At 36.5% G+C, this 26,223-nt stretch overlaps 2 protein-coding genes across 5 annotated transcripts in view; one reads left to right on the plus strand and one right to left on the minus strand.

Annotated features, from left to right (window-relative positions):
* Nucleotides 1-26,223, plus strand: part of LOC138912116 (uncharacterized) — a 90,273-nt gene that overhangs the window by 52,592 nt on the left and 11,458 nt on the right. The window lies entirely within an intron of this gene.
* Nucleotides 6,798-12,590, minus strand: LOC138912401 (uncharacterized). Of its 4 annotated transcripts, none has more exons than XM_070213194.1 (8): nucleotides 12,449-12,590; nucleotides 12,163-12,296; nucleotides 10,901-10,924; nucleotides 10,630-10,839; nucleotides 8,375-8,513; nucleotides 8,139-8,314; nucleotides 7,700-7,856; nucleotides 6,798-7,488 (listed from the first exon to the last, which is right to left on the minus strand). In XM_070213194.1, exons 1-8 carry the CDS (start codon nucleotides 12,501-12,503, stop codon nucleotides 7,019-7,021), a joined length of 1,365 nt encoding a protein of 454 aa, XP_070069295.1. In that variant the 5' UTR covers nucleotides 12,504-12,590; the 3' UTR covers nucleotides 6,798-7,018. The 4 variants fall into 4 exon arrangements, with proteins under 4 accessions (XP_070069295.1, XP_070069294.1, XP_070069296.1 ...); XM_070213193.1 differs by having other exon boundaries at nucleotides 10,901-10,927; XM_070213195.1 differs by lacking the exons at nucleotides 12,163-12,296; nucleotides 12,449-12,590 and adding an exon at nucleotides 11,304-11,623.

A 26,223-nucleotide genomic window follows, 5' to 3' on the forward strand; every position in this document is an offset into this window, starting at 1 on the left:
GACCCATTTTTTCAGACAATTTGTCCAATAAATCCTTTTCCATCCCCTGAATAGCCGTTTTAATAGAGCTTTCGATCAAATCCATTTGATTGATGCTTGGCTCCTCTCTTCTTGGCGTAGAGTCTCCTGCCTCCACGATTTGCTGGGACTTCTTCTTAGTGTTTTGAGAGGGTGTGGCTGGAGTACTAAAACAGACGGTTGGACAAATCGGACAGGTGTTTTTGGTTTTAGCATGATTAGCCAAACAGGCTTCGTGGAATTCATGCCCACATTTAGTTTTATAAACCTTGGCTATGTCTAACTTCTTTCCGCACAAATGGCAATTTGCCGGATCATTACCTTCAGCCTGGTCCATTTAACAAAAATTTTGTTTAAAATCTAACGAAAATTTACGAAATTATCAAAGAGAACCAATAATTTAATAATTTTATTTTATTTTTATTTTATTTTAGTTTATTTTTATTTGATTTTATTTTATTTTATTTTGATTTTATTTTATTTTATTTTAATTTTATCTTATTTTTATTTTATGTTATTTTATTTTATTTTTTTTTTATTTTATTTTTAATTTTATCTTCTTTTTATTTTATTTTTAATTTTATTTTATGTTATTTTATTTTATTTGTGATTTATTTTATTTTTGTTTTAATTTCCTTATCAAAATTCCAGCTACCGCAGGTCATCGACCTCACCATGCGATCAGCTGATATGCCTGTCCATGCAAACGCACTGAAAAGTAATTAAAGTTCTTCTCCAATTTAAGAGAGAATTTCCCTTTTGTTACGTTCTTACTCAAGAGCGCTTCTAAACTCAAACTCTTCCTCGAGCGCTCTCAAATTAAAAACTCATCAACTCAAAAGAACCTACACAAATAAAAGTAAATGCAAATTCCAATAATAACAACAAATACATATAAATTTTCGACAATTGGCATAACTCCTCTCTCACCCAAGTGAGAAACTAAACTTGGCGTGCAAAAGAAAAGGAAAAAAAGATAACGGCGATGAGAGCGCACGTCGCTGTTTCTTGTCCTTCGACAACAACAACGTGAGCGATTCGCGGTCAGCGGCTGCAATCGCAATTGCCTCGCTGAAATCCGAGCGGTCGCTTAATACCCTGCAATTCAGACCTATTCATTTCACCGTCCAACGCGGTCAGTGGATTTAATTAATAAAATTCACACTGCAATCCCAAGCGTTTAGCAATGCGAAACGGGAAATAAAAATATGGTTTTGAGTTTGTAATTGTCGATGTCATTTATTCGTGGTCAGGCAATCAGTTTTAAAACCTCTATTGCCTGCATGTCCTATGCGCCTAAATGACCCAACCTATGGATTTTGACATTGTAGAAAATCTAAATTTTTCGCCTAAGTATTTCCCTCAACCGTGGACAGATGACCAACTATCTAAAATTCGGTGTCTGTTTCCGATGCGTTTGAGTTAAACGTGAGCGAAGTGAGAGCGTGCTTTGAGTGAGAAGTCGAGTGAAACTCCAACAGTACACTCATAAAAAAAAATCGAAGAATTTCCTTAAAATCCAGAAAATTCTTTCTTGAATTTTTGCCAAAGGCGACCTCACCGTTGTTTCAAGAAATGGTTTTTTTGAAAGGCACCTTTAAAACCAGAAAAAATATTTCTTGTTTCAAGAAATTAAATTTCTTAAAACAAGAAAGGGTTTTTTAGAAAGGCACCATAAAAACAAGAAAAAATATTTCTTAAAACAAGAAAGGCGACTCTTGTTTCAAAGGTGGTTTGTTTCTTGTTTCAAGAAATTAAATTTCTTAAAACAAGAAAGGGTTTTTTAGAAAGCCACCATAAAAACAAGAAAAAATATTTCTTAAAACAAGAAAGGCGACTCTTGTTTCAAAGGTGGTTTGTTTCTTGTTTCAAGAAATTAAATTTCTTAAAACAAGAAAGGGTTTTTTAGAAAGCCACCATAAAAACAAGAAAAAATATTTCTTAAAACAAGAAAAGTAATTTTTAGATTTAAGAAATGGAATTTCTTGATTTCAGAAATAATATTTCTTTATTTACGAAATAATATTTATTGAAAGGAAATTTTGCATTAACCCTTAAAATAAAAAACAAAATGTAACTTTTTTTTTTATTTTCTATCATATATTTAATTACATTTCTAACATTTAACACTTAACATTTAACATTTTTAAAAATAAAATTTTGGCTTAAGGTAACATTTATTATTAAGCTTATGTGTTATTATAGGTGGTGTATTTAATTCACTTAATTTAATTATTGCATAACCCAAGGACTTTTGAACTTCATACGACATAAGGTGATCACAAAACGCAGTCGCAAGTTGCAAACAAAAGAAACAAAACTCATTTTCTACCTTTAATATCTGCTTAATTTCATAAAATTTAATTTCTGTTGAAGATAAAAAAATTATGCAGCTATTTTTAAACAAAATATTTCTCATTTTGATGTAGGAGTAACATTCGGCATCTTCTACGCTAGGAAAAAAGTTTTTTATTTCATTTGCAAACGGGGTATTCCATACTGAGCATTTTGTTTTGCTCTCTGTAATTGTTTTAATATTAAAATTGTCTATAAAGTTAGCAAAGTTTATAGAGAGCTTGATTGATAAAGATTTAACAATGTTTTGCCTTGACGTTATGTTTTTAGCGTATGATTTAAGACTTTTATGTTTTGCCTCAAATGGAAAGGTCCATAGGTATTTTAGCGGTCCAGATTCCTCAATTATTTTGCAATAATGATTCAAAAAATGATGCTTCGGCTTTAAATTATCATGAAATAAAGTGGGGTATTCCTTGTTATGAAAACGTATAATTTCTTTTAAATTAACTAGATCATTGGAAGTATACTCTGAAAGTGTTACATTATCAATAAGTTTCAACAAATTTTTCACAAATTGCCAGACTCTATCATTAGAGGGAACTAAGTCGCCTACCATAAGAGGGAAAAAGGATATGAATGTCAGAATTTCTCTAGCTGTTGCTTTTAGATTAAATTTTTTTATGTGGTTTATTTGCAAAGTGGGAAAGATATTTCCAATCTCAGATTGACCGTATTCAAAACAAGATTTACGAATATTTAATAATTCTAAATCAAAATGTTTGTTATTAATGTAATGCATTATTATGTGGCAGAGGTCATATCTAACTACACCTTCAAACACATCATGCAATATATCCACGCTAAAGTTCGAAACGGCAGAAAAATGTTCTAACTTGTTGAAAATACAATCGGTTCTAATTCCAGTTAAGGATACGTCATTTATTGCAAGGTCTTCTTGGTAATTATGTTCATTTCTTAAATGTTGTATGTCTTCAATATATGACGTGCCTGACATTTCCTTGCTAATTTTGCAAAACCTACAAAAAAACGTAGATGAGAACGACGATGTAAATCCCAGAATGCTGTTCAATCCCAGATTGTCTCCAAGAATTAACCCCAATACAAAATGAATAGTTTTTCTTTCCCCGTTAACGTTAACTACCACTCCATCCGTTTCAAGCCGTATTAAAAGTTCCACAAGCTTAAATAGGCAACTCGATGTCCCTAGAGACTTCAAATCGACGGATTTAAACAGGCCAGCTATAAATATGTTATTATAATCTAGGGGTGAAGTAGGCAACGAAAGATAGAGCCCCAAAAGCGGGGAGCAATGAGGTCCTAATGGGTTGTTTATTTCAAAATCATCCGCGTACAAAAAGTAAGGAAAAATAAGTTTTTTCGAACCCGTATTAGCTAACCTCATTTTCCTCCAAATATTTCCGTTGCAAAAATCTTTAATTTTATTTTGATTTTGTAAGCTATCAAGATTTGAAACAAAGCTGTCGAAAACATTGGGCAATTCAAAAAATTTTCGCAACTGGAATTGTAAAGGAAAATTCACGCCTTTACTTATTTTATTACCTAAGATTACTTTATTATTTTTTCTGATTTCGCTCAATTTACTGTCTATTGTTATTGCGTAAGGGGACTTATACAGGTCCATCGATTTCAGCTTCTCAAGGAACAAATATTCACTACCAACGTTTTTAAATGGATCACTACAAAAATTAATAACCTCCTTCATATCTTCCATTACTGCAATCGAACTTCCATCAGACTTCATTTTTTTTAGCACTGCCTCAAGCTTATCTTTAAGTGGTGCTGTTAGGTGTCTCTTTATTTTTTTTTGAACTTTAAAAGTGTCCTGCCGTGGCGTTTTCATATCAGAAGATATGTCCAACGTTAACGTAATAGCATTCTTTACTCTTTGATGATCTTGTAACGAACTGATTAATTATGTCTGCTCGCTACGAGATTCGTGCGGCTAGCTCAGTATGGTTGTGTGTTCGTCCCACCAAATTTATATAAACGTGACCGCCCAGTAGACCAGTGAGAAAGCACAGAATTCACGGGTTCTTAGTGAGTTTATTGCGGGGTGATCGTACAGTGATCTTGATATGGACACTCGTGGCCGTCGATGATTCCTGGTCGCCTTGATGACTTGGTGCTCTTCTCGTTGACGGAGTGCTCCGGTTCTGTAGCTCCCTCGACGATCTCTGCAGCTCCCTGAAGATCCCTGAGGCTCCCTGAAGATGCTTGGCGTTGCTCGTCTCGGCTGTGTAGAATCGACCCCTACTCGTAGCGTCTTGAACTCGCCAAGAGTTCAGCTGCGCGGGTTTAGGGAAGCGTCACCGTTCTCAGACTAGGGTGAACAGAGGTCGCGATCTCCAGGAGTGTCTCCTCTCGATGCACCACCGTCTGTCCCTTGCTCTGTCCCGGATGGTCCCACTAGAGTTCCATTCAGATCGCGCTGGCAGTCCAAGTTACGCAAGGATGCTGCCGAGCGCTTCACTTCGCTTCTATGCCTAGTGCAAACGAACGTTCCGCCCTAGCTTCACCCTTTGGCTTATCGTCCTTGACGTTTCCGCGTAGGTTGGTCTGTCGTGGTGTGTGGCTGCTTGGCTTGACGTAGCGTGGCTTCTGGTACTCGGGGTCTTGGTCGTACGCCGATCCGGGACTACACGACTCAACCGTAGGGCTGTTATGGAGTTCTCCACTTGAGGCCACAGACGCTCGACCGATCTCCCTTCTGGCTCGTTTCACTCGGGGTTCCGACACACGCCGCTCCGGGACTACACAACTCAAACCGCAGGGCTCTTCTGGAGTGCTCCACTCGAGACCACAGACGATTGACCGATCTCCCTTCTGGCCGATAGGATAGGATCTTCCCAAGCTCACGATTTCTTGTCGCAGGCTTTCACCACTCAGGACCTGTTCGACGCTCCAAGCTAGATGCGAGGATTTCGTTGAGACAGGAATGAAAGCGGATCGCCTTGACCTAGCCGTGTGACGCCCTCTGGACCTCAGCTACCTGTGTCTCAATTCGGAGATTCCTGGTGATCCAATCCCGAACGTCTCGACGTAGCGATCTCGATCCTTGTAGGTTCCCACGGCGTTGCTTCCGGCGACTCGACTTTCGTTGCTCACTGACTGTTCACTGTACTGGCTGACTTGTTCACGTGGATTATCTGGACTGATCTTGCTAGATTGACTCTTCGTGATCGACTGATCCCGCTGCCAGCGCCCGGCGGCTTTATATAGGGCCTCCGGGTACCGTTATTTCCCCTTTGCGCTCTGTCCGCGGCAACTCTCCACTCTGGGTCCAAAGTCCAAGGTTCCCGTTTGACCCACTTGTCCTTCACGCATGGCCTCCGCTTTCATTTCTGCGTGTTGCTGCCGTCCCGCCGCACTCAATGGTGCATGTGGCACGCTTGTGTGTTGCTCCGTTGCGGAGATGTGGCCTTTGTCCATCGTCCACTGCAGAGTCCAAAGTCCGGTGTAGTTCCGTTATTTCCTTCTGCGCTCTGCCCGCGGCAACTCTCCAACGCAGGTCCGAAGTCCAAGGTTCCTGATTGACTCCTTTGCACATCGCCCACGGCCTTTAGTTGTTGTTCTGCTTGTCGCCGTCGTCCCGCTGCATTCAATGGTGCATGTGGCACGCCTGTGTGCCGCTTGGTTGCCGAGATGTGGCATTTGACCTCCTAGTCCGAAGTCCACGGCAGAGTCCAAAGTCCGGCGCCTGTTCCGTTAATCCCTTTTGCACCCGGCGCTCTCGCTCTGCCGGAGAAGTCTCCACTTTCTCTCTCTCTCTGCACCCTTGTTCTCCCGACTCTCACTCTCCAAACTCTCTCTTCACCTTGAAGTCTCCACTCTCTCTTCACCTTGAAGTCTCCACTCTCTCTTCGCCGCGCCGCTACTACGCTAATTCGCCGTAACTGGTATGCGGCCGGCGATCCGTTATTGTTGTTGCTGCCATTTGTGGGGAGTTATTCAACTCCTCACAATCTTCTAAAGCTGTGGCTGAGGTAGATGGTAATTCGAAATGGTCAATTGAGTCTGTTACTAAGTCACTGACAGGCAGCGGGGCATTGACTGAAGGAACGAAAGGCGCATAATTTAAAGTTGATATATGATCGCCGTTTGAACTGGACCAATTACAGCTTGCTATATTGGATGGATCTATGCGAGGCAAACGATCAATCTCTAATTTTACGTGTTTCGACAAGGAATACAAATCTGAAAAAAGTTGTGAGCACTTTGGAACTCCGCATGGTAAACTAAGAAATAAATCGAGCGAGCTTGTGTGAATGGTTTGCATATGTTTCAAAAAATCTTTTTCATTTAAAAATGTACTGCTGCAAAGCTTGCAAATTAATTCCATTTTTCCAAAAAATTTAAAAAAAATTTAGTTTATAATGTTGTTGTACTTACGTTGACCTTAACTTTAAGAAAACCAAAAATATTTTTGATTTCAAGCTCGTTTGAAAACGTATTAATTTTTATTTTTTTTAAGTTGGTTTACTAAAATTTTTTTTTTTAATTTTTGTTTACTTCAAGTTTTTTTTTAATTGTTGTTCAATGTTTGTATACTTCAAGTTTGTTTTTCTTCAATGTTTTTTAACTTGGGTGGTAAATGAATTAAAAGAAAATTCAATTAAATGAATAGAGCAATCTCAAATTGCGTAATTTAAGAAAAAGAGAATTAATGTTTAAGGTCATTTAAAAGCTCTGATAAAGCCCTGCTTTTCAAATCGACATCGAGATCTATCTTAAACAAATGTTTCTGTATTAGAGTCCAAACAAGAGAAGCTTCCTCGGGGTATTCAATATTTAAAACGTGAAACAACTGAAAACACGCGTTAAGGCTTGATAGAATGTTATCAAATTCGTAAAAAACGCCTGACGTGTGTACATAGAATTTCTTTAACGCGAGAGGCGAACTACCAATACAACAAATTTTTGGTTGATACCGCTTTTTGAGGACGAAGGCGTCGTCGACCTCGGTTTTTATGACTGATTGCAGCTCCGATAGGTTAGGCTTCCACGTTAAAAATCCGTTTCTGGCGTCTTCGATTGAATATTTGGACCCCTGGGAACCGTTCTTCCTTTTTCCTCTGGCCGAGGGTACTAGGAGCGCTGGCAGAAGAAAGCATATAAGAGCATCAGGTACATCTGAAAAAAATATTAAAAATGTTTTAATACGCATTGTATAAAATTTATTTTTATTTGTATACACTTGATACCTTAATTAGAAAACGTTTGGTGAAAGTCAAATTTTGAACTTTTTTCTGGGGCAGTTCAAAATATAAGTTCAAAATATGAGTACAGTTAACATTCAAATTTGTGAAAATACTTTTGACTAGGGTTGTATCTTGTTACTCACCATAATCATCCGACTTTATTTCTTTTAATACTGCTAAACACTTTTTGTTTGAAATGTTTTTTCTAAACAATGGTATAATCTTTTTCTTAAACGAATTCCAGTTGTTGAAGAGCAGGTCTGCATTTTCTGGGAATAATCGCCTAAAATCCGATTCAATCTGTTTAAATAAAAAATTTAAGTATTTTGAAATCATTTATTATTTATACTAAACACAGTTCGACAAAAAAAGACTGATACTAAACACAGGTCGACAAAAAAAGAATAGAACTTAAAGCTACAAAATCTGAAAGGATTTTAGCTGTAGAAATTTGCGGATTTTGTCGACCAGTGTAAAACATTTTAATTTTATCACAAACTCGCATGCCCAACTACTGAGCGTAACCAAAAGACATTTTTAATGTATATACCGTGTACTATTTTTTCAAATTTTCTAACTTACCAAAATGTGTCCAAATGATTGGCAAAGAATCGGAAATTCTCTGAAAATATCCACCAGTGTCACTGAAGACTTAAAGTACGAAATCCGCTGATCGAAAATGAGCTCCCACTTGGCAAGAACTTCAGTGATGGGCTCGACGTTATACCGAAGCCAATGTTTGGATACTTCAAATAAATCTATGAAAGAAAAGAAATATTTTAGAAATAGTAATTTTTTCATAGAAGTAAAATAATTACCTTCGTTTTCATAGAACTCGTTGGTTTTACTTAAAGGTTGGTTAACCAGGCCAATCTTAAACTTCGATTTAAGGTTGTAAAACTTTTGATATAACAAGCCTTTTGGTTTTTTACCTTTATTTTTAATGAAATATGTGTCCTAAAATGAAGTAAAATCAAGGCAGTTAATAGGTAATTATCGGAGTTAGATATCGCACGACTGAGCGTCGACGTGATTTTTATCCACCCTGTATTGAATATTATTCTTTTTTTTATAAATATAGGTACACTGATATAAAAATAGAATAGTAAAAATAAGTAATTGCATTTTAATAGCAAAGATTCCGATTAAATATTTAAAGGAAATAAAAAAACGTAATATTTTATTGAATGATTAATTTAACGAATGAAAATATTTAGAAAATATTATTTTACTGGATTAAAAAAAAAGATTTTCATAATTAAATCAAAGTTTAAAGTTTTAAAAATTAACTATAATTGATAAATGTAATATTTTCATATTTAAATTTAATAAAAGCCGCAATGGATGAAAATCAAAGCGAAATGGATTTACTACGTTTTTTATCAGTATACATAATTAATTTCATTTTGCCAGATTTTCGTTACATATTTAATTTTTTTTGTATATCACTATGGACGGCAGTCCATGTAGTGACGAAGCGCACCAGGAGAGTGTGCGAAGGCGACTACTATATATACACGAAGAAATGAAAATCTACTGTGATGGTCCGATCATAATGAATGATACACCTATCGAAAGGTATTGCAAAAACTAACAGGATTGCATACCAAGACTCTAAGAAAATCAATTGGCTTGGGAGAGAGAGCGGTGAAAGTGAAAAAGTGAAAATTTCGAAATTTGGAGCTGTTGGGGCCGGTGGGGATAATTGCCCCCTCGCAATATTTTACTTGTATTCCTTTTGAAAATACCCGTCGAATGATGGGTCGTTTGTCAAAATCCGACGCTCCGTTCAAAAGTTATAGCCAAAATAAGATTTTCTTCGTCTTCCCAAAATGAAAATTTAATTCTGTTTGTCAGTTTGTCAGTTTGTCAGTTTGTCCAAAACATGTTTTTTAAGCTTTGAAAATTTTATATGACGTTCATCACATCGATATAAAAAACTTTTGTTCTACCACTTTTGGAAAAACTCACTAGTTTAGCGGGAAAACGGCTATAAATAGCTAAAAATCGGAAAGCCGTAACTTCTATACTACTAAAGCTACAGACTTGTGCTGCATCTCGTTTGAAAGGTATTTTTAAATGCTATAAACGCCTTCTATATGCAATTTGTGTAAATGTAATAGTTAAAAAAATATGAACAAAAGACAATTTTTTAAAACTTTTTTTTTAGCTTTTTTTTATTTTTCTCAAAAACGGCTCTAACGATTTTCTTGGAAACTTTAAACTGTATAGCCCTTGAGATTCCTTAAATTTTGGTATATAACACATTACTGTAAAAAGTCACGTTTAAAAGTTATTTTTATACGAAAATAGCCACTGTTGCCAGCTCGAACAATTAACGCTCCCTGAGTATTGAATTTTGTGGGAGGGTATCCGAACTGTATTTTAGGGTCATGGAATCAGTAAATTTGCACTTAAGAGTTCCATATAGGAATCTTTTGTTCTACGACTTTTGGAAAAAGCCGCTACTTTAGCGGGAAAAAGCTAAAAATAGCTAAATTTCGTTAGTTTGTAAGTTCTACACTACTAAAGGTACCGACATGTGCCATACCTCGTTTAAAAGGTATTTTGAAATACTTAAACGCCTTTTTAACTTAATTTGTTTAAATACAATGGCTTACAAATTATGATTGACCAATTTTAATTTAAATGTATATATTAGCTCCTATGAGAGCAAATGTAAACAAACAAAAACTTCTGATATCAAATAAAAACACCTCTTAACGAGGTAAAAAACTAGTGACGATCGCACCTTCAACGTACAAAAGTTCTGATATCAACATTTGTGACGAAAAATTATTACACTCGTCATTAAATAGACTTTCTAATATTTTCTCATTCGGCACGCTGCAATAGAAAATGCCTGTGAAGGGAAAAAGGCTTGAATAGTTTGCTAGGGCGGGCGGAATGAGAAAATATTAGAAAGTCTATTTAATGACGAGTGTAATAATTTTTCGTCACAAATGTTGATATCAGAACTTTTGTACGTTGAAGGTGCGATCGTCACTAGTTTTTTACCTCGTTAAGAGGTGTTTTTATTTGATATGTATATAAATGCAATAACTTTACTTACTTTAATTTCGGAGTCAAATAATAGTGTTATTTGTTCAGCAATTTCAGAAAAAAGCCGTTGCGACACTTTTATCTCTTCTGACAAGAGGTGCTCCACTATTGTTTGGCTTAAGCACTTTCGATATTTAAAGCCTAGGGTTCGTTCCAGGGCGAATTGGGATAATATATGTTTCCCGTTTTTCGATTCCAATAAAATCGTTGAAACGTCAACCTATTATGAAAATATTGAAATATTATATTAAATAAAATCAGGTAATTATTATAGCACTTACATTAAAATTTTCCTCGCCTTCCTTCTTCTGGAAAAAAAAATAATAATAAAAAATAATAAATGATAATAATAAAGCACTATGTACATACAGGCAATGAAGTACCAAAATGAGTTATTATAAAGTGATTAATGAAAAAGATTATTAAAAGTGGAGTAATTTTTGAATGTTTAAAAATTGTATTTAACAAGTGGATATGGTGTTGTGTATGTATGTAAACCTGAGCCATGCATACAAATGTACATACAGGCAATGCCCGTTTACATATTTATGTATGTATATACTTGCATGAGTGATTTGTTTTGCGCTCGAATTTATAAAATGTATTATTTGTTGACACTTAAATTCCCGCCAAAAATCATTAGTTCGCGCGCAAAACAAATCACTCATGCAAGTACATACATACATAAATATGTTTTGCGCGCGAATTTATAAAATGTATTATTTGTTGACACTTAAATTCCCGCCAAAAATCATTAGTTCGCGCGCAAAACAAATCACTCATGCAAGTATATACATACATAAATATGTAAACGGGCATTGCCTGTATGTACATTTGTATGCATGGCTCAGGTTTACATACATACACAACACCATATCCACTTGTTAAATACAATTTTTAAACATTCAAAAATTACTCCACTTTTAATAATCTTTTTCATTAATCACTTTATAATAACTCATTTTGGTATTTCATTTATATACGAGTTCATTTTTTTTGGCTACATATGTATGTATGTATGTACACATGAAGGTATAATATTTAGTTTACACATCAATTTTCCGTTTATTTTAGTTATGTATGTATTTTATGCAAAAATTTGTTTACACATATACATATGTATTAATACATTACTGCAAAGACGCTTATTTTTACACAAAAATAACACAATTTATGCACTCGATGTTATACGCGTTTTTAGACTGGCGAAAAGAAAAAGACTGCGAGCGCGAACAAGTGCAATGGCAATAAGAGAGTGACGCTTGCTGCGATGAAAAACGTTTAGCGGGAGAGAAAGGGAGCGAGAGAGAAACGGAAAGAACTAGAAAAGGAACGCGGGTGATATTTAACTGGATTTGACCTGTTTATGACGGGCAGACCATGAAAATTTAGAGAAGAAGAAGAAATTTTTTTCGAGAAACGGCGGTCAAGAGATCGAGAGAGTAGCATTACGGAGAGAACACGAAGAAGGGTTGAAAATTCGCTTTGAGCTCGCGAGAATACATACATACATATTCACATATTTATGAACTTACATACTTACCTTTGTTGCACTTATCTGCCACTTCTTAAGATTTTTAAAAAAAATTACGGCATCGCCAAATAATCGATCTGGAATTCGCGATTGCAATTGCTCCCACTGGAGGTGTTTCATTGACTCCTCAGTTATATTTAGCTCTGAAAAATAAATATATTTTAGCTAAAAACTTTCAACTTAATTCGTGTTAAACTTAGTTCAAGGAGATTTCGCATTTTTTTTCCTTTTATTACACACTACATATGCCCGTTCTAACAAAATTATATATTTATGTATGTACATATGTACTTACCTTGGAATATTTGAAGAAAGGCTTGACCCTTTAGCCGATTAAGAATCACGTCCATCACTTCCGTATATTTTTTCACAATTAGCGTTTTTGGCTCGGGTGATCAGAGAACTCGGTCGGGTTTCGCCCTACTTCGTTTTTTCTGTCGCTAACATTCGGAAGCCGAAGGAAGTCAATGGCTACTTTCTTATATTCTAGGGCAGGGGTGCTCAAAACTGCCTTATGGCAGTGCAGTTACAAACACCATTAAAGTAAAAACACACGCACGCGAGTAACAAGTCACACACAGTCATGAAAAAGACAACAACACTTTGCATTGTGAGTTGAGGAGAAAAAAAAGTTCAATGGAATTTGTTGTTGGCTTGGCTCGCTCTTATCTATTGCGGATAGCGACACAAAGAGGACGCGGTTCGTGCATAGGCAAGCATTGCGAGTGCACTGCCGTATGCTTAGTGCTATTACAAAAACAATTGTGCTCGTGTGCCATAGGACTGAGCACCCCTGTTCTAGGGTAATTTTTTCCATATATTCAAAGGTTTTTTTGGCCTAAAATTTGTAGCAAATTTTTGGGCTGCGACGGCAAAAACAAACATATGAGATTTTCATTTTTCTATTTTTAAGAAAAATTATTTCTTGAATTTTTTCCATCAAGAAAGGTTTTTTATATTCAAAGGCGAATTTTCTAATAACAAGAAATTTTTTTTCTATTTTAAAGGGTAAGCCGATTTAATGGCGAGATTTCTAGAATTGAGAAATTAATTTTTATGAGTGTAGTTAATCGAGTAAAAATCCCTCGCCTTAACCCTACGCCACCCTGACTTATCAATCTTGGCTAATTCTTTTAAATTGCTATTTGTGAGCTACGTATTAACGAGGCCCTTAAAGTTGGGCGCCACTTCTGTAATGATTAATTATTATTTAATTATACTAACAAACAAAAACTGCCTTTATTAGCATACCCTGGCGATGGTGATAGCTTTGAAAAGAGTGCGCATGCAACAATTAAATTTATCCTTGCTCTGGCTCGACGGCAAATGGTCGTGGTGGTCTTGCTACTCTTTCCTAAAACTCGCCTTTAATAATCATTATGGGAAGATTGTGTTGCATGCCTAATTAATCAGCCAATAACAGTTGGAGAGAAAGGAATAGCAATCAAAAATAGGCATTAGCCGATAGAACGGGGAAAATTAAAGAAAATCCAGAATAGAGTGTAATCATGATTTTTGCCTCCAAGTCGAATCCCTTAATGCCTGTTAACCTCTGATGGTATTGAGGTACACATGACCCTCCCTTCCTGTGATCGCTCTTGTCAAATGCATTTAATTTACCGAGCGACCCCTTTGGGCATTAGTGGGTTAAAAGAGTAAGTTAGTCGTGTCGAATATTTGGACTTACAACATTATAAAAGTTTATTTAAAATCTAAAATATAAAATATGATGGGACAAAAGTATAGTATGATAAAAATTATGTTTCGAATACATGCATATAAACCGTAAAATAAATTCAGATACTTTTAATCATAAAACAAATGTAAATATAAACAAATTTTTTAGCAATCAATAAACAAATAAGCAGACATTCAGCAGGCCTCTGCCTGTCGTTCCCCATGGCACGATTGCGACTTTACCGCCTTAAATTAGCAGCAATAAAAAAACTCAGAAAATTTTGGCAAAAAAACACAAAAGCCACGAAACTGAGCGATTTGAGCGCAAACAAGGAATAGGTTCTTTATTCTTTAATTTTTTACTTTACGTTAACACCAACGAATTTCTCGGGAACTAATTTCTTTCTGCATCTTTTTGCTTTTTTTTTTATTTATCCCCTTCTTCTTTTTCTAATTTTTCTTTGGGGTTTAAAAGTTTACATAAACGAAAGTCTTTCGCTTACCAATTCTCGACTCCCTCGTAGACAGCGCTTTCCGAGAGGTGGTCCTGAAATGCTGTAAAAAGAATTCTAAAAAATGTTTTCACAAAATATTTCACATTAAAAAAAATTGCCCCGAGTCGCCGGCCAGAAAATCACTCAAAACCAATAAAAAGAAATCACTCAAATCTTCTCCTTTCTGCCTTATTGCCGTCTTTCATCATCGTTATCTCTTTCGCATGCCATTATTTGGAGATTACATAATTTAACTTATATATTTTTCCACTTAATGCTGTTTTTACTTTGATTATTTGAACTATGAATAGCTTTAGTTTACTGCATGGAATTACTTTACTCTTTAAGGCATTAGAATTACTTTACTTTTTAAGGCTATAGCATTACTTTACTTTTAGGTTAAAATTACTTTTCTTTTAGGTTAACTTTAATTTTCCTATCTTTTGACGATGAAGAAGGCAAAAAAATAGGACGCAGATGGAGGTTATACTTTTTTCCCGCGGGTTTTTCCCGCTTTTCACCACACACACAAAAACGATATTTCTCTGGCAGCGATTCTTTTCCGGCGACACACAAAACCCACTCGTTCGGTTTTTTTGAGCGCCCTCTTGGGCAGCAGCGCGATTACTGATGCGCTCAGAACTAATAAACGCCAATTCCGCTCAATTCCAGTTCCACTCGTTCCCGCCGACGATGCGGTAGGTCAGGTCCGCCAATATTTCCCTCTTTCGCTTTATCGTCCCTCTCTTTTCTCTTGTGCCTCTAGATCCGATCTTGTAACTTTAAAAATGATTTGTAAAGCGCCAAGCCTATATCAAAAAAAAACCAATTTCCCTCATCAGAAATCCAACCGGATTATTCTTCAACTTCCCAACTCACCCAATTGGACTTAGCGCTGAGCTAATTTTTGATGGCTGCGCCGAACTTTTACTTTCGTACACTTTTCTTTTAATTATAATTTTGGAGGACACTTGAAAGAAATACTTCTGCTCAGTACGATGGTCGAAATCGGAAAGACCGACTATGCCGCCATAGCTCTGGCGGTAACCCATGGCAAATCTGGGAGATGCCCCAAAGCAGGTTGACGTTAGGGTCTGTTACTCTCCTCCCCCTTTCTATATGCCCCTCAATATATTTCCCTATATGAGTCCTAGATGGCGCCTCCCAATTTACGAGATTAATACAAGCGCTACACATTTTAAAAAAAATCTTTAAAATATTCACTTTTACCCATGGTAAAAATACCAAAAGTAGTGAATAAAAAAAAGAGTCATTGCAAAAATTTAGCAGTGTGGCAGTCTATGCGTCTAAGTCTGGAATGAGTCTTCCACAAGCGCGCCGTCCAAGTATCCAATTGTCTAATGGGTGCAATCTCCTTAGTCTTCTTCTGTTCATAGGTCTGGAAAGTCGGAAAGCAAGTCTGTTTGTGTGGGAGATGAGTCTTGATCTGTAGAGAATGGCAGCATTGGTAATAGATTTACAAACAGGATTAATTTTGAGATCTCGAAAAATAGTAGTGTTTCTTGTACAGTATGTAATGAATCTTGTACCTGCCCCTAAAATTCCCTTAAAACTAAGCTAAGACCTAAAGTCCGTTAGACCTTATTTGTAAGATACAGTGGTTTGCAGTCTCCAAATAAGATCGAGATGGTGTCAGTGAGCATCTGTTTAACAGCTCTGTTAAACCCTTACAGAATATAGATAAGGTCAAAGAAAACGAAGATTAACATGGAATAGTGTCAAGTAGCTGGGAAAAGGACAAGGGAAAGTCGGGTTTCGTGCTAGCTGAAGACCGAGGTTACCTACTTTTGGTTTTGGATTCTCGAGCAGAGAAGGTCGTAGGTTCGGAGTAGGGGAGTGTAGGGTAAGGTGACGAACGATTCGTTTTCTGAATGTAACTATTCTAAAAATCAATATTTTTCAAAAGTGTAAACGCAGAAAGTTGCTTACATCTACTGAGCATATCCCTGTAAAATGTGGATTCAAAATTCCAATGCAGCCAAATCCCAAAGCTTTTGGCGTGAACCCTTCTTTTTTTTGCACTTTCAAAAGTTGTAGCGTAATGTGACGAATTAATTAATATAAATTAATGTAACTTCTCCAAAAATCAATATTTTTTAAAAGTGTATAAGCAGAAAATTACTTACATTTACTGAGCATTAGGGCGGTCCACATTTGTATGGACAATTTTAAGGTCCTACTCTCACCCGCTTATACGGTGCGCATTGTGGTATTCAAGGTATATCAAAAGACAATTTTTAAAAAAATCGTGTTTTAGGGTCTGCGAATTGGTTTCAAAGTTTATCACCCATACGCGCTGTTGCCTTCGATCAAAGAGTTTTTCTGATCAAGGTGGCATAGATATCAACAATTCAGTTGATGTTTTGCTCTCCTTTGTTTACCAATTATTCCAACGAAATTCATAATTTGACAAGACAAGAAATGGGAGAGCGATTTTTTTCGACCAAATTCGAACTGTTATACATGTCGTATGAGTAATTTTAAAGCAAACTTTAAACACGTTTCGCAAGGTCTAAATTCGGAAAAAAAATTGTTTTGTTTTCATTTTTTTTGCATCTTTAATATACCATGTGAAAGGGTGAGAAAAGAATTTCATTTTTTGGACCGCCCTACTGAGCATATTTCTGAAAAATTTGGATTCGAAATTTCAACGTAGCCAAATTCCACAGAGTTTGGTGTAAACCATCCCTTTTACAAACAAAAAATAAATTTTTTTTATATATAATTTACGGAAAAGGTATTTTCGATACGGAAAAGAAAGAAGTAATAAGATAATACCAAAAAAAATGGTCAAAGTGCAATTTTTTAAATAAAAAAAAATTTTTTTTTAATTAAATTAAACTGACCTCACTATTAAAAACAACAATAAAACTGCAGCAGTAAATGTTATCTGGTATTATTATATTTTTTTTACAAATAATTAACGATAACAATTAAAATAATTGAATAAAAAAAGTTCGTCACAATACCCTACAAAAAGTTCGTCACGATACCCTACAAGGTAGACTTGGAGCAAAAACGGTGTCACTCTCAAACGGCGCAAAAGAAAAAACGCGAGGTACCAAAAACTGTTGATAAAGATCTCATGTATACGTGCATATATTTGCCTGATTTTATTTTCCACTCATCTTTGCTCTGGTACTGCTGAAACACAAGTAAATTGAATAGGCTTGCTAGTTTGCGCACCACATTTTTAGCGAAAATTACCTCACGAACAAATTACGGGACTTCTTATTAATATTACTGTAAATACATTGTCGACACGATAAGGGGAGACGACTACATTTATTTGGAATTTTTGTCGTGACGTCATATATGAGATTCGACGAGTTTGTCACATTACCCTACTCGTCAAATTACCCTACACTCCCCTAATTATTACAACTCGTTTTGCTGTGAGCTCCAACCTTAAAGTCAGGTGGATCATCACATAAGATTTCGCGGGTGTCCCCAAAAGGGAAATAAAAAAAAAACGATAAAAAAATAACCTACGGCCAAAGACCAAACAAACCAAATAAAGTTACAAACTATATTAATAAAATTTTCTGTGCCAAATCCACTGGGTAAGTTTACGCAAAAAGCTAGGTATTCCACAGGTGTCTGAAAGATAATTTTGGATTAGGTTTCGGCGTCCAGATACCTGGAGACGAAAGAACGAAGAATCTACGCCAGAAGCTAACCAAGACCAAGCGGGAAAAAAGTCAAAAGTCAAAGCGACAGAGCAGAGGTGCTACGAGCTCCAAGAGAGAAGAAGAAGACCCAGTTTTCGACATCGCGTGCAGCTGGGACGACTACGTTAGAGCGCTGCTAATTTAAGCCCGGTTTATTCGGTCTCCTCGCATGCGCGATAGGCCGTTGGGATATTGGTGGACCATAAAGGTCTATGCGGATGTAGTGAGGGAGTTTGAGGCGTAGCAGAAAAGTGAATACCCTGTATAAAGTAATGCAGTGCCAGTGATCGTCCCTAACCCCGATTTAAGACCCCTACTCAAAATTACGTAATCCTAAGGAGTTCTAAATCCGGGAAAAAGCCCCCGGAAAATGCCCATACGTTTCCGCCAGTTGTCCATTTCCGGTTTAAGATTCAAATAGCCGGTAATTTTCTGCGTTGGACAATATTCCATGCCTATAACAGAAGAAGAGATCAGTGAGCGAACCGAGAGAGGGAAGTAGCCCGGACTTGAACCAGTAAGAGAGTGGCTCCCCATAAGAGTATGTGTTAGAGGGGGAGAAAGCATAGCTCAGAAGCATACTGAAAAGAGCATTGACCGATCAGCGGATAGTGGGAATGGGAAATTAGATTAGTGGGTAGTTATGTAATAAATTGTCTGTTTTAAATTTTAATTTTGGCTAGTTTAAAAAAAAAATGTCCCAAGGGCCTCGGTGCGCGTATCGGTGCGAGTGTGGAAAAAAACTTTTAATAAATACATACATTGTTCGAAATAATACAATTTTAAACCCTCCCTAAAAGCAAAACAGGAACGACCTCTGAAAGCGCTTTCAACGTTGGAACCGAATGAAATGTGAGTGGAACTTGCTACCTTTTTATATTTTGAAACAATTTTTGCGAAATTGAATTTTCTCTTGTGAGTTTTTTTTCCATTCGCCTTATGTAAAGCCACTGTTTGCCCAAAACTAACATGGGAACAGAAAACCCTTTTCTTTACCTTAGTTAACATAACCTAAACTGTTAATTAACAGTTACGTATAAAAGCAAATTAAATCAAAAGGTAAACCAAGTGGTTTTGTTGTTTTGAATTGCTTAAAGAATTTGATCGGGAAAAGTACATCTTAAAACGTAATTGATTAAAGAATTATATTTAATTTATATCTTAACTATATTGAAAAAACCCGAAGAAAGCTATGAAATTTTATATTGTAATTTTTAGTCAGTAATAAATTATTATGTTTGCGTAACAAACTATTATTTTGATCCCCGCTAATTAACCCCTAACCCCATAAAACAAAAGGGGTCATGAACCAATTTAAAGTGGAATTTCGTGGCCAAGGTTGGGTGGGCATATTGGGCCGCAACAAGATCAGCGGACCCTCCGATATCCTAAATTTCTTTGCATGTCCTTCTAGCTGTCATACGTGTAACTTGTTCTCTCCGTCCGGTTTAGCATTTTTTTTGGTTCGTTTTTGCACGTTTTATTTTAATAATAAGATTGTAGGCCTCGTGGTATAGCGTGGTATAGCCGACGAGCCAGTAAAGCAGAAGAAATATCAGACGTGGTGGCTATACCCGAGAGTTCCATCTGCCTATATTTTTTAAAGGTTACCCATTACAAGTATGGGGCGTTTATCATATGTCTTAAAATTTTGGATTGGCAGGATTCAATTCTTTTTATAGAAGTGTTACAGGCAGTGCCCCAGAAGTGTATACCCCAATGTAGACTAGGCCATGATCGACAATCTAAACTAAAGTTTTCTTGTTTTATGTAATCAATTATCTTTAATATTAAACCTTATTTGCAGCTGTTTTTACAGCTAAAAACATAAGCATATAACCAAAATACAACATTTTAAAAAACAAAAAAAACAAAACATAAGTGGTATCAAATAATTTAAAAAAAGTTTTTTAAGTTGGCGAAAATGTTAACAAAAAAACACAAAAATAGGCGAACGTTTTAAAATTTTTTCAAAATATTTTTATTGCGTTTTTTTCTTTAAAAAACCGGCTTTTTCATTTGTTTGCGCCCCCGAAAGTGCCACGCCTATTTTTCATGTCCAAAATAATCTTTGGGCGGACTAGAAAATTCCCTCCAAAGGGCATAGCAGACTTATCTAGGGAAAACGGCCCCCAGCGATTTTTAAAATATTTTAATCAGCGATGGTAGATAACACAGGCCGACAAAATGTGACATAGGTCGGTGTCCAGGCCTGCCATTATTTTATTTCGATAAATGAGGCTTTTCTAAGCATAAGTTGCCACTACGCCTATAGTCCATCAGCTCTGGTATTTGCGGTATCTTTAATTTAAGAAAATCACAAATTTTCTTCGTCTTTTGGGATATATCCTCAAGAGTGGTCAACCAATTTTGGAAATCTTTTCGGAATTAAATAGTTACATGTCTCTTTTATACGGTCGTTTTGGAAAATTCAATCTAACTGAACCACAAGAGAAGGAGGGCGCATTTAAAATTTTAAAGTCACAGCAAAGTTTAAAAATCTTCATTTGTGAACAGCGTTTAAAAATTAAATAAAAATATTTTTTTCTACAATGCATTTTTGATCCAAAGACACCTAATGTCCCTAATTTTTAGGACACTCATCAGGTTTTTGTGTATTGTTTAGGAATTTGTAAAATTGTTTTTCATACTTCCTTCACAGTGACAATTCACAAACAGTGCCCAAACCTGTCACAATTTTAAATATCATAATTCTAAACGATCTAAGTAGTTTTGCTTTGAGTATAAGCACATGAGCGTAGCCTACTAATCTTTGGGGGCTGAAATGCTTGAAGTGTAATCCCCCTCCAGCTTTTAGCTTACGCCCATGTATAAATATTTTTAAAGCAAGGGTCACTTGTGCTCAAAAAAAGTTATGAGTTACGTAAAATAGTGACAGGTTTGGGCACTGTTTGTGAATCGTCACTGTGAAGGAAGTAAGAAAAACAATTTTACAAATTCCTAAACAATACACAAAAACCTGATGAGTGTCCTAAAAATTAGGGACATAAGGTGTCTTTGGATCAAAAATGCATTGTAGAAGAAAATATTTTTATTTAATTTTTAAACGCTGTTCACAAATGAAGATTTTTAAACTTTGCTGTGACTTTAAAATTTTAAATGCGCCCACCTTCTCTTGTGGTTCAGTTAGATTGAATTTTCCAAAACGACCGTATAAAAGAGACATGTAACTATTTAATTCCGAAAAGATTACCAAAATTGGTTGACCACTCTTGAAGATATATCCCAAAAGACGAAGAAAATTTGTGATTTTCTTAAATTAAAGATACCGCAAATACCAGAGCTGATGGACTATAGGCGTAGTGGCAACTTATGCTTAGAAAAGCCTCATTTATCGAAATAAAATGGTGGCAGGCCTGGACACCGACCCATGTCACATTTTGTCGGCCTGTGTAATTAGAAGAAGAGAATGGAAACCAATTTTCAAAGCTAATGGACATCGTCTGCAATCCCAAAATGTATTTGGGCTTATATCTGAACAACGGAAACGCTTAACTGAAAATTTGTGATGACAAATCAAAGGGATAAGAAATAGATCCTCGCTAAAAGTACAGAAAACCGCGATTAAAATTTTCAAAAAATGTTTGACCACTTTCAAGTTTTGGCAACCTAACCAATTTTTTACAGTTTCTGTGTCCTTTAACCATTGAATTAATAAAAAAAATCATAATTTTATAGGTGGTGCAACAGTGTCAAAGAAAGGAAAAACTAGATTTCAAGTAGTTTTGTGGGACGTTTTCTACAACCCGGCCACCCCATTTTTTTTTTTAAGTTTTTGAAGTACACAGTTCCAACTTGATTGCAAAGCACATTGCTTCCAATATTTATTCTTATACCTGTTTTGGCACTATCATCACTCTTTTGCCTTACTTGGCGTAAGAAGAAATATCTGTCTTTCCATGGCCGATTACGAGATTAAAAATATGATGCTTTTTGACCATAAATGACCCAGCGATACCATTTTTAAGGGGGGAGATACATACAGAAAACAAAAAAAAGTCAATTTTTTTTTATTATTTAAATTGGTAGTATAACTCTTTAAGAATGTGTCATGAAAGTTTCACGAAGAAATTCGAACTATTTTGGAACTTATTCCAGTATGACGGCACCCACCTTCCTTGTGCAGTAGATATGTTTCATTACTTTAAATGTGTTTTTCTCGAAACCATGTTTTTCTCAGCTGCGGATCGTGTATCTCAAAAAGTAATGCTTCGATCATCATGCTGCTTTTGCGGAAATGTTTGTAATGAAATTGCCCACTATCTGAACCTACTTTATGTAGAAATTTGTACGTTGAAGTATTTTTTCTAAAGCAAAACAACAAGAAAAATAAGAAAAAAATGTATTTTTGACTTTAAAAGAGTGCCCCAACCAGAGTTTTTTAGATATTCTATGTAAGTTAGGTTCAGACAGTTTCTACATTATTTCTCAACAAAATAAATTTGGTTTCACAAAAATCGGATCTACACAGTGAACTGTAGACGATCCGCAGCTGGCCTACTTTTTTTAAAAAAGGCCTGACAAAAAAATTCTAACGGCCGCCATTTTAAAAGATACAAGAAAAAATAAAATTGGTTTAAAGTATATAAGAACTATGTAATCAACATGCCAAGTTGCAAACTTCCAGCACAAACCCTTATTGTTTAAAAAAAATCATGAAAAACTTGACAAATTTGCAGTTCTATATGTAACTCCCCCCTTAAGTAAAAAAGTAGGATTTCGGCCAATGGGCAAGTTTGAAATAATACCATTCTATTTTTCGCAAGGAGAACCCAATTTACTGGGTGAATTATTCAGTTCGTTTTTGTATTACTTAACTGTCAAAAATAGCACCAGCTAACAAAAAAAATCGACTTCTTCCTACTCGAAGAAAACCTTTGAAGCAATGTGCTTTGCAATCAAGTTGGTACTGTGCACTTCAAAAACTTAAAAAAAAAACTGGGGTGGCCGGGTTGTAGAAAACGTTCCACAAAACTACTTGAAATCTAGATTTTCCTTTCTTTGACACTGTTGCTCCACCTATAAAATTATGATTTTTTTTATTAATTCAATGCACTATGGGCAAATATTCAGTCTTTGAGGCATAAACTCCAGTTTTAAAAATACAAATCTAAAATTTTTGTTATATACTTTTAAGGCTAGGATGTAATTTAAGTTTTTGTTGCTTTTTGAATCGGACCACATCATCATCTACGCCCACGCCGCATATATACATTTGAAGGCAAGGATTTAAAGAAAATGTTATTTGTGTTGGTAACTGTAATACAATTTCTGTTTTTGTTAAATTTTGAATTGGACCAAGTCTCCATCAACCGCCCACGCCGCATATTTACTTTTAAGGGCAAGGATCTAAAAAAAATGTATTTGTTAATAAATATTTCATATTTAACGCCTTTCGCAACAAAACTGCAGTATCATCTTGTTTGATATTTTTGCCAAATAGAAGCACCATGCAAAAGCAATGGCATCGAATTATCTTTTTCTTTCGCCAATTGAGATGCCACCTTACGCTTTAATCGTAGTCCTGTCTCATTATAAGTTGGGCATTTGCGACCAGGTTTGTCGCTTGGCAAGCCCTTTTCAAAAAATGAAATTTTCATGTTCGACGAAAGCCACAGGGAATGTTTTTTCTTGAATCGGGTTATTATTTTATGACATTTTTGCAAATTACGACTAAGAAAGGCAACAATCTGCTTAATTTTCTTTTTGACTATTGTGTGCTGACTATCGCTTAATTCGATTCCGTTCATAGTTTGCAATACAAATTCCATCACAACGGATTGTTACCGGTTGTTCTCGATCCAAACATAAAGCAATGTGTAGTGACAGAACTCGAATGCAACTACAACATGGAGGTTTTACGTAAAACGTGCAAAAACGTGCAAAAAGTATTGATAGGGTTCGATTAGCAATTGTTTTGTTTATAACTTCCAATTTTTACCTTGCCTATACTCTCCTATACTCACAACTTATACTCCACAGAAAGCAAATATACATTTCTTATTTGTCATCTAAAAACTGAGCGACAACACACTGAACAAATGGACAAAACAACACATATAATAAACATTCAGTGTTTATAATTTATTTTTACAATCCTTTACTCTTTGTATCCATATTTAAACTTTTTTGGTTAGCTTACAATAGCCAAAGAAATCGAGGTGCGAAAACTACAAAGTTTTTCGTCCCTTTTTGTAACCGTGTGACCCTATTTCAAGCTTTTGAATTTCTTAAGGAATAAAAATGACGAAAAACGCCAAACAAAATTCTTTGAAAATGAATTTTGGTTTCCTTTAATTGTTGTAAATAACCACAGAAGGTCATTTATGTAATACTGAAGAACAAAAAAATGTAAAAATGCCTCACTTTCGAATTTTTTGCCCATAGTGCAATGGTTAAAAGACACAGGAACTGTAAAAAATTGGTGAGGTTGACAAAACTTGAAAGTGGTCAAACATTTTTTTGAAAATTTTAATCGCGGTTTTCTGCACTTTTAAAAAGTCTTAAAAATTCCAAACTTTTTTAGCGAGGATCTATTTCTATCCCCTTGATTTCTCATCACAAATTTTCAGTTAAGCGTTTCCGTTGGTCAGATATAAGCCTAAATACTTTTTGGGATTGCAGACGATTACTCCTCAGCCAAATGTACAATAGCTTTGAAAATTGGTTTCCATACTCTCCTTCTAATTATCTACCATTGATTTACATTTTTTTAAAATCGCTGGGGGCCGTTTTCCAGAGGTAAGTCTGCTATGCCCTTTAAAGCCGAAATCTTAAAAAATACGACTCCTACTGATTTAAGTGGCAAAATCTTATACTGTAAAGCGCTGGCTTCCCACACTGCCTCCCAGCATTAAGCGCCCATCTGGCGCGAACATTCTCCCCGCCTTGCGCGAACATTCTCCCCGCCTTGCGCGAGCAAAACGTTGCCATGGCACGGACACGATCCATCCGAACATGGTGCTCTGAGGCACAGGCAGACCATCTTGCACATTTGGGAACCCTGGTTGGATCAGTTTTCGGTGATGGTCGCCGGGCGGTGGAAACGTTTATCTGCGAGGCGGATGTCCTCGAATTTGGCCCGAGCCCGGATCCGAACTCCTGTACTGGCTCTGAGCGACGCCGTACAGGAGCTCGGATCCGTAGGCTCGGGTCGACTTGGAGGCCGCTGTCGGCGAAGGAGTCCGCGAGACCGACATCGGGGATTGCCTAGTAGGCATCGAACGTCGACGAACCGCGCTTGATGAGTGTGGTGACGATGAAGACGCCTGGCAGGATGTGCATGGGGGTTGCGACTGCTTGTGCATGTTCAGAAGGGTGTGGTGGGTTCCTCCACACTTCTTGCAGGAACCCTAGCTGTCACACGCTCTCTTGGAGTGTTCGTGAGCCACGCAATTCGAGTAGTACTTGTTTAGCGGTTGGATGGAATACCTCGGGAACGTCTGATATCCAAAGTTCGGGCGGTACGTGTACGATGATGTCGGAGTAAGTCAACGGGGATAAAGGAGGATACACTGACTTAGTAAGAAGAACTACATGAACTTAAGTAAGTAACTCGACACGCGAAAATAAAATATAATCCTTAGAAACGGAGGATTCCGTAACCTCGGTAGGAAGGAGAATGCCTTTATGTACGGGACATTTGACTGCTCCGCGAGAAGTACGGATGTCAACCACTAGAACTCAGCCATCGGCTCCGGGGAAAACAGACACCACTCTGCCGAACAGCTTTCACCAGATTCTTAATTTTAGGCACCCAATACTTAGATTAGGCGCACAAATAATTGGTTGCCGCCATGAAAAGTGATCTGGCGGGAAAATTGGTTGAGAAGGCGGTACACTCTACAGTTGTACGGAAGAATTATGGCGCTCATCGTACTGTAGGATTTTGGAGGCAGTGACGCGACCACATGCCCTTGTTGGCCATGTGGGTCCAGAAAAGGAAACAAGGTCAGGATAGGACTTAAAACTGGCCTCTAAATTATGACGCTCTACTCTGCGCAATTGAGATAAGGACTTATTCCGCATCGGGTATTTCATCGCATGTGGGACGTAAATAGGCCGGGATCGGGCTCTTGCAGCAGCGCTTAAGGAACCGTAGAATATACACCAGGTCGATCAGTGCTTTATCAAGCTTGAAGAAACGGTCTAGAAAGTCGTCAGATGTCGTTCTAGGTTAAATGAGC

This window comes from Drosophila takahashii, chromosome 2R (genome assembly GCF_030179915.1).
Source record: "Drosophila takahashii strain IR98-3 E-12201 chromosome 2R, DtakHiC1v2, whole genome shotgun sequence".
In the NCBI taxonomy this organism is placed as follows: domain Eukaryota; kingdom Metazoa; phylum Arthropoda; class Insecta; order Diptera; family Drosophilidae; genus Drosophila; species Drosophila takahashii.

Excerpts from the sequence above, each read along its gene's own strand:
- LOC138912401 (XM_070213193.1), bottom strand. The coding sequence starts at position 12,503 with ATGGACGTGATTCTTAATCGGCTAAAGGGTCAAGCCTTTCTTCAAATA. Across the intron at positions 10,928-12,162 it reads GGCAGATAAGTGCAACAAAG|AAGAAGGAAGGCGAGGAAAA; the intron begins GTAAGTATGTAA and ends TTTTTTTTCCAG. Across the intron at positions 8,514-10,629 it reads TATTTGACTCCGAAATTAAA|GACACATATTTCATTAAAAA; the intron begins GTAAGTAAAGTT and ends ACTTCATTTTAG.